We start from the raw sequence: 9,425 nt of genomic DNA, 5'->3' as shown, positions 1-9,425 counted from the left end.
ACTATTAAGAAAATGAGCTGGGGATGTAGTGCAATGGTAGAGTGCCTACCTGGCATGTACAGTCTTGGGTTTAAACCCCTACACTGAAAAAAAAAAAAAAAAAAGAAAAATGACAGTCAAGGGCCTAGAGATCACAAAGAAAAAGAAAAGCAGCAATAGCCAGCATGAAAGGTTACTGCAAAAGTAGCTTTCAGGTCAACATGTTAATGGTATCATCTTTACCAGACTTAAAATATCCAATTCATCTTCAACTATTCCTCCTCTTAAATTTGTAATTTTGTTAAAAGTCTCACAGATTTCTACTTCTACAGTACTTCTGGTTCTCCAAGTTTCCATTCCTAAATTCTACAAAGACTTCATTATTTCTTTACTTGACTTTGTTTTTAGTTTGTTTATTTTTTGGTATCGGAGATCAAACTCTGGACCATGAGCTTTCAAGGCAGGCATGGTGCCACTAAGCTAAATCCCTGGTCCTTCTACTTGACTTTTTCTTCTTTGGTACTGGGGATTAAACTCGGGTCCTTGGGCTTGCAAAGGTAGGTGCTGGAACCACTGAGCTAAATGCCTGGCCCTCTACTTGACTTTTGATATAGCTTCCTAACAGGTCTCCCAGCCTTTGGTCTTTCTACCATCCAATCCAGTTTACCACGGCAATCTCTTTTTTTCCTGGTGCTAGACAAGAGACTCAAGGCCTTGAGCATGCTTAGCATCTACCACTGAGCTACATCCCCAAACCAGTAATTTTTTTTTTGCTTGTTTGATGGTACTGGAGATCTAACTCAGGACCTTGAGCTTGCCAGGCAGGCACAGTGCCACTGAGCTACACCCCTGGCGCCCCCTGTAATTTTTCTAAATGACTACCATGGTCACATTTGTTTCAGTGGATGGCTACCAGATCTTCATAATCTAGTTAATGATATAACTTCATTATTTTTCTACTACAGTCCTTAAATCAAACTGAACCCCTCAACATTTGTCAGGGACCTATTTATTTTATTTTATCTTATTTTCAGAGACAGGCTTGGGCAGTTCTCTCATCTAGAATTTTATTGCTCATATCCGCAAGCAAAATTCTCCCATTCAAACAGGCAAGCACAAGGTCCTGAGTTTGATCCCTGGTTCTGCAAAACAACAACAACAACAACAACAAAACAAAACAAAAACAAAAAAACTCTCCTTGACTTGGAATGCTTACCATATTACACCTTATTATCATTATTTATGTATCTCAAGTCCCCAGTTAACAAGCAAAGTCCTATATCTTATATCCTACTCCCCCCACCATATCCTACTTTTATCTTTTCATTCTTAGTACTTTGAAGAGACTTTAAAAAAAATCTAGAGGCCAGATGTTGTGGCATGTGTCTATAGTTCCAGCTACTCAGGAGACTGAGGCAGGAGGTTTACAAGTTTGAGGCCACCCTGGGCATCGTAACAAGACCCCATCTCTAAAAAAATTAAAATTAGGGCTGGGGATTTAGCTCAGTGGTTCCAGTGTCTGCCTCATAAGCACAAAGACCCAAGTTCAATCCCCAGTACAAGTAAATAAACAAACAAACAAATAAATACAATAGGTATATATAGAGTATATATTATATATTACATATATTACATATTATATATAATAGGCACACACGCACACACACACCTATTAAAAGAGTAAGTTTTATATGTATGACCTTCTATGGAAATCACAAATTATACTGGATCCTTCAGAACAGAGGTTCTTACATTAGGACCAATAAACCACTTCACTTCAGAGCTGTAAGCATACTAAAAATGTTTTGTGTATGTACATATTTATACATGAATTTTCTCTCTCAAAATGATTCTGTGTTAAGAAATTGTTAAGTGCTTTTATGTGTAACTTTAAAATTTTTTCATCTTTTAGAGGTACATTTTGAAATACTTATAGATGTAAAAAATACTAGGTTTGTTTCAAAATAATTTGGGAGAAGGGAAGAAAATAGCGGATGGGTATATAAATGACCCAAGATTGGCCAATGGCCATGATTTGGTAATTGTTGAAGATGAGTAGTGAGTATGTAAGAATTCACATTATTCATGTATGTTCATAGTTTTCCAGTTTATGACTGTTTTTAGGCTAGGCATAGTGGGTAAACTAGGAGTATCACCAGGAGTTTGAGGCTAGACTGGGCACTCAGTGAGTTCAGACAGTCTGGACTACATAGCAAGGCCCTGTCTCAAAAAAAAGAATTTTTTAAAATATGAAATTTAACAGGGGTTATTTGCCTCTAAAAAGTTAAATAAACTGCTTTATCTAACTTTAAGTCGTTTTCTTAGGAAACCCCTGGCTTAGGTTAGCAGCTTGCCAGGGACTAGACCAGAGTAAAACTAGCTTTTTGGAAGTGAAACAAATGATTTGTCACTTGCTGATTTTCATCAAGAAAAATTATATTAGAATCAAGAAATAGGCTATCAAAATATCTATCATGTATTAAAATGTCAAATATGCAAGGAGCTTGATAAAAATTTTATGACTGCTTGAAATTGATTACAATTTTTTGTACATGAGCACTCACTCTCTCTCATATATATATATATGGCAGGAGGCAGAACCTCTGAGCTAAATCCCCAGCACTATTTTTTTAATTTAGAGAAGATTCACAGAAAATACAAATGGTCAAAAGGTTTGAATATTTCTATATTTTACAAGAGATGATTGAGAGTGGCAAAAGAAGGTTCAAAGATCAATGAGAATTTAAATTTGGGAAGACCAATAGAAGCTTACTATTTTCCAACTGTATTTAACTTACAGAGCCACAGAAGCTGGATTAAACTTTATGTTTCAAAAGAAATGGATTGCATAGTTCACTGATAAACTCTACAATTCTTTGATGCCCTAGTTTTTGACAGGTATACGGAGAAAAATCCATTATCTCTGTATTTTTTCCTTTTAAACACTTATTGCATAAATATTTAAATTAGATATGAAATATTTTCTTACACTGAAGCCTCAGAGAATAAACTTGAGTCTACAGAATGCCCATTTTCCTTCTACCTTATCTTTTTTCCTGGCTCTTACACTCTTCCCATATTACATTAAAATAGCTGAGTTGCAATCAAGTCTGGAGGCAAGAGAGTGAGATGAATTCTAAAATTCCCTTTGGCCTGATGACACTATAATTGAACTATTTCTCATATACCAAAGATAGAAGGTTGTTAAGTGTAATGCATCCCTTGCACCTAAGCCCTTAACTGGTTCCCTTCTCAAATGCTAAAGCAGGTAATTCTATCTGCATGTTAACCTAACATCAGACCTTTGGAGTAAAGGAAGAAGACTGAAGGCAAGTATTAATTCTGAATTTTAGAACCAAAATTTGCCTTGCAGAAGTGGCATATCATACAGAAAGGAACATTCTGTAACATGAAAGAAGTGGGAAAAAAATAGAGGGGATAGAGAACAAAACGTTTTATAATCATATTTGTACTCTCATACTACCATTTGCCACATATGAAAACTAAGTTATTGCTTTGTAGAAAAATTAACACTAAAATGAAAAAAAAGAATACAATAGGTAATAAAATCCTAAAAATTCCACAGAACTAAAAACAAAAGAAAACATTTAAAATAGCATTTATTTTCTCTTAAAAAGATTAAGTATGATCTAAAAAGTGGTTCCCTATATTATCAGAAAAGTATCACTACTAAAATTCTATATATATTCTTGATATAGGAGAAGAAATATTAGGTTAGAACCTGGAATGTTCTGTATCATTTCTTTCAAAGCATGGAAGTGCTATACAATGACTAACACTGCCCAAACAAAGGCTATCAAATTCTACCATAAATGTCCGTGGCATCCCCAAAACTGGTGTTAAAATATGCAGAAGGATTCATTCCAAAGCAAAGCTACCCCTCCATAAAAGATTTAAACTAAAAACAAAAAGAAAGAAAACCCAACAGCTGAAGACAACATCAGGTTATTTATAAATCTTCTTCCAGTCCCCCAGACACCCTCACATGGGGGCTGTAAACAGCTAACTAAAATATCTTTGAGGCTCTCATATCCACACCCACATACCCAAGTAGAGCTGTAACCACAGTGAAATCAGACTTAACTTTCCTTTAGCAAGTATGTGCCTGTGATAGTAAACTAGAGTAAATGTTAGGCAATAAAATAATTGATTCTTTTAAAATAAAAAGCATACCTTTTTCTCCAACAAATGGTAAAGACCATGTGAAGACATCCATAAAATTAGGCAACCAGTAAGGATGTGGAGAACAATTAAACTGTCGAATATTCATCACATTATTTTCATACTTTAATACAGCAGCTACAAGATAAGTTGAATGCCAATATAACAATTTGTCTATAGGCTCCAAAGTACAAAATACATAGCGGCAGAAAGGTATCTTTTTAAGAAGGAAGGGTAATTAGAATCTGGGCTGACAGAGAGAGAGATAAAAACTAATTTTTGGTAATAACACACATTTTGTTTTTAACAGACTTTTATGTAGAGTAATAGATCTTTTCAGTGAAATTTTTCAGATTATTTCCAGAATATTTGTTTTACTTTATAATCCAATGATGAACTTGTATTTTTACTAAATCCAAAATTGTGAAAACTAAATTTTTAAAGGAAACACACAATGGCAATGAGCAATTTTCTAGGTTTTTAAATTTCATATAAATTGAGGAATTAAAAGAGGATCTTTTTAGCTTTAGGCAACCTGATAAGGACAGCTAAGTGGTAATAAAGCAAACAAACAAATAAATCAAAGCCTCCAGTAATTTATTTATGGTTGTATGGATATATTTTTTTCATTTACTATAGAAAACGAGGTGAAACAACGTGAAAGAAATACTTTACTTCATTTAGAAAAAAATTTTGCTAAAACACCAAAAGATAAAATATTATAATAATCCAAAGGTAATAATGTTCATTATAATTTCAGGTATCTGTTTCATTGTCAACATAATTAAGTATTTTACATTAGCCTACATAAATTTACATCACTGATTATAATACTTTTGGAACAGGGGTTAGAAGGGCTAGGCTCTAGTCTCATCTAAAATATGGAACAGGGCCAGGGATTTAGCTCAGTGGTGCCGCCACCTGCCTTGCAAGTGCAAGATCCCTAGTACCAAAATATAATAAAAGAAAATAAGGCATGTACTGGCTATGGAATGTGTATAAATTATTTAATATGTTTCTCACTTATAAAATGAAAATACCCAATGGTGAATGTAACTGCAATGTATACCTAAAATGTACCAATAAACTCAATGAGGGGAAAAAAATGAAAATAAAATGTTCAACCTGTCTATCTCAAAGTTTAAAATCAGAGAATGTATTTCATAGAGAACTACATAAAAGTATAAAATGCTTTGTCAATATTACAGTAAGTAAGTGGTTACATTCTGTTTCTTTAATTTTTTTTTTCTTTTTCTTTTGGTACTGGGGATCAAACTCAGGTCCTTGCACTTGCGAGGCAGGCTGCAGAACCACTGAGCTAAATAAATCCCCAGCCCTTGTTCCTTTACTTTCATGAAAAGCACTGACGTACAGACGTTAAATTCCAAGATCTGCAATTCTGGCTAATATAGAACCAAAAGTAATCCTGCTACATATCACCATTTACTAACTTAACCAGTGTATGTTTGTTTCCCTTATCAAATTCCCTCATGAAATAAAAACATTTTAAATTTAGCCTCAGAGACTGTGAGCTAATACCAAGCTTTTGGACCCTATTTAAGGAAGAGAAGACAAAGAGAAAATCTAGAAAATTGTCTTATAAATGGGAACGAACATCACAAATATGCCCATACTGTGTAAACATTCAAAGCATTAACATTAGTTATGTATAGAATCATAACTACTAAAAGACATTTGATTTGGACAAAACAGATGTAATGGTTTGAGTTTCTTTTTCTTTTCTTTTCTTTTTTTTTTTTTAGTTTTTTGAGACAGGATCTCACTATGTAGTTGAGACTGACCTGGAATTCACTAAGTAGCCCAAGCTGGTCTTGAACTCACAGTGATCCTCCTGCCTCAGCCTCCCAAGTGCTGGGATTACAGGCATGCACCACCACGCCAGGTGAGTCTCATTTTTAAATACTAAAATAATTGATTCCTGAGTCAAAGTGACAAGGGATAACCAGCAAGGCAGTAATCAGCTGTACACTGAATACTAGCTCCTTTAATACTGATAAGAATAGGGCCAGGGATTTAGCTTAATGGTTCTGCTGCCTGCCTTGCAAGTGCAAGGTCCCAAATTCGATCCCTGGTACCAAAAAAAAAAAAAAAAAATTGACAAGAATAGACACATTTGTGGAATTCAGAGCACTGGCAGAGATGATAATGTTAAGTGAAATAAATCATACACACAAGCTTAACTATTGTATGTTTTTTCTTATATGAGAAATCCAAAGTATAAAGAACAACATAAAATGTAAGTAATAGAAAATATGAAGATAGCTCTTTTGCCAGATGGGAGCGGGACTAAGAGTGGAGGATGGAGGGGGAAGAAGTGGAAGGGAAGGGGATGAAAAGAATAACTAAGATGTGTTATATACATGTACCAACTTCTCATAAGGAATGTAATCAGTGTATACTGTAAACATGTACTAATAAAAAATAAAAACCGAGAGAAAAAAGCACTGGCAAAAAAATAAAATGTAGCACTCTATCCTGTTCTTGAGAATGGAGTTAAAACTTAGATTGTTTCTTTAAAAAAAATGAAGCCATATTTCTTATATTCTATATCAATTATTCAGCATGTTACTGTTGGATCTTAAATAAATGTTTTAATCTTTTAGCCATCATTTCCCATTATCCAAAAAACTCAAATTCTGCTCTTCTTTCAAACTTACACCATGACCCATATTTAGCCATGATCTCACTATCTTTCTAAATGTACTTTTAAATCTTTAACCTTCTGTTCTTTTCTCTTGGCACATCTACTCTGAAGCTATGAAATCGCCAAATGAATTCCAGATATGTCAAGACAGATTAGGAGCTGGCCTCTTAATTTCCTCCTCTGATGAGGAGAACACTACGTAAATTCAATCTCACCTTTAATGTCCTTGGCACATATTTACCTACACTAAGACCCTTTGTATTATCTGTCAATAAATCATGTTCAGAATAAAATGAAATCCTATCATCACAGATCAAATTTGGAGGGAAAAAATAGAAACCACTGAAACAGAAGGTTTAAAAAATACTACAAAAAATTTAAAAAGAAAAGAATTTATCTCTGAAAGGAAGTCATACTAGATTAATCAAAGAAAGTCCAAAAATAAATCTTCATAAGTTAGTGATAAAGGCTGTGGGGATAAAAGAACATATAAAACAACATGATACACTAAACAAGTAGAAGGTGCAAATAAACAAAATTATCCAAACAGCAGCAGCTTTATACTAACAAGAAAATATTCTCTTGATTATAAAGGAAAAGAATTATGAAAAGTGGGTTTAAGAAAATCATGTATGAAAAATCATGTAAGAAAATCAATTATGTACTTATAGCATTTTTTTACACCAGCTTTTGTGAGTGACAAACTGTGGAATGATCATATATGACTTCATTTCACATTTTGGATTTTTGTTTCTTATTTTCTTCTCTCTCATAGTTTTTTATAATTTGGATAGTTTTAAACAATACCCCCTTTTCTATTACATTTTCAAAAAATAAGTAAATTAAAATGCGAAGTTGTTTAATAATTTTTTTATCAACAACATCTTACCTTTATTATTGTAGACATCTAAGTAATTAGGTGCCGAAAAAATTGTTATTAATGAAGGGAACCCTGTAGTTTGACTTTTTCTGTACATTCTATAGCTGCAAAACAAATAACTTAATATGCATCGTAAAGCATCAATCATGGTTACTAAGTTTGATTTGTATTCAAGGTGTTAATTTGGGTCAGGGAAACAGAATTCTTACCCTGCATCTTGAGCTTCATGAGCTCTAATAATCGATAACAAATTATTGTTTTGCAAAAATTCACACACTGCTGGATAGCTGTAGAGAAAAAAGAGTAAAATATTTTTTCTTTTACTCAAATAGTCTCTTAAGTAAAATTTAAATACTATTTTAAATATTAAATATGATTAATCTTGGATATTTTTCCTTACTTATAAAAATAAGAACATCCTCGAACTGTATTGTGACTAAAATGTTCTTGTGATTTTTCATTTCCAAAATCTTCAGAAGGATCGGACCATAGCAAGTCACACATTGGTCCAAATGCAGGTGGCTCTTTGAATCTATCTAACTGTGAAAGAAAGAAAAGAAATAAACAAGGAACAGAAATAACTTGTCAAAAAATGAGGACAGAATGTAGATAGGAAAGTGGTACCAACTTTGAATACAGATCATACTACATTGTTCTTAATGATTAGAAGGTAATTTCCTTAAAATATCAGTATTAATTTTTACTATTATCTAATCTTGACAAAGTTGAGAAATTTGAAGCTTCTACTCACTCTCCTAATATCATCCAGTGTGTGTATTTCTGGTGAAAGTCCACCATGAACACAAAGAAACTGTTGGTTTAAAAGTGCAGCAAGGGGCAAGCTATCAAAAGCTTCCATACAAGCTTCATAGACTCTTTCTGAATATTTAATTTTACCTAGGAAAAGAAAAAATTAACATATAAAAATGGATCATCGGTCATTTTTTAAACAGACACCAGATTTTTATTTTTGCCCTCCTTTCCCTTGTATTTTACAAATTTTTATTATAAAAGGTAAATGTTTTAAATTAAAATCAAAGCAAGAAAATTGTGGAGACAATACACACGTAAGTGGTGGTCAGGAGTTGAGTAGGTAAAGTGGTAACCATAAAAAGGAGCAAGATGGAATTTATGACATAATGAAACTTTTCTGTATCATGACTATGGTGATGGGCAATACTATACATCTGTTAAAATTCCTAAGAGTAAATTTATATTTATATATATATATATATTAAAAGGCAGGCCTCTTTTCCCATAACAATCAATAAAAATATCAGTTTTATGAACAAGTGATATTTGCTCTCTCAAAATTTATGTAGGATATGCAGCATAGTCATATTACTAAAAATAAGAAAGTCAGATAGATCTCTATAGACAGTTCAACCCTTCACCTTTACAGGCCAAATGAAGCAAAATTAGACCTGAAGGCTAAAATAGTTTTCATATTTTATTTTATTGAGTGTTAATGATTATTATTATTATTATTATAGGCAAGACCACTACATAATCACAACATTCAAAGTCTATCCATTTAAAAAAGAAAAGAAAATAGATGTTGGAGGAGCTAGCAGGCTCCTAATGTCTCAAATGAATATTTAAAATGGGTAGTGAAGCAGGAAACCTATATAGAACATCTATCAAATCAAATGATCATTAATCATAGGGAGACATGCACTTTTGTTGTTCCATCATACTTTTTTTTTTTTTTTTTGTACT

The 9,425-nt window shown here is 32.9% G+C and overlaps 1 protein-coding gene across 7 annotated transcripts in view; it reads right to left on the bottom strand.

Moving 5' to 3' along the window:
* The window catches only part of Ppp3cb (protein phosphatase 3 catalytic subunit beta), a 39,587-nt gene that overhangs the window by 23,569 nt on the left and 6,593 nt on the right, over window positions 1–9,425 (bottom strand). For all 7 annotated transcript variants that reach the window (XM_033766541.1, XM_010606960.2, XM_010606977.2 and 4 more), the window contains exons 4-8: window positions 8,458–8,603; window positions 8,107–8,246; window positions 7,916–7,993; window positions 7,716–7,810; window positions 4,174–4,299 (exon numbers count right to left, since the gene is read on the bottom strand). In XM_033766541.1, the coding sequence (XP_033622432.1) occupies window positions 4,174–4,299; window positions 7,716–7,810; window positions 7,916–7,993; window positions 8,107–8,246; window positions 8,458–8,603 (585 nt within the window). The remainder of the gene's footprint in view (window positions 1–4,173; window positions 4,300–7,715; window positions 7,811–7,915; window positions 7,994–8,106; window positions 8,247–8,457; window positions 8,604–9,425) is intronic.

Source organism: Fukomys damarensis, unplaced genomic scaffold, assembly GCF_012274545.1.
Source record: "Fukomys damarensis isolate Sample0158 unplaced genomic scaffold, DMR_v1.0_HiC HiC_scaffold_20, whole genome shotgun sequence".
NCBI lineage: Eukaryota > Metazoa > Chordata > Mammalia > Rodentia > Bathyergidae > Fukomys > Fukomys damarensis.
Note: the sequence above shows the minus strand (reverse complement) of the source record. Positions and strands in the feature narration are given on the sequence as shown.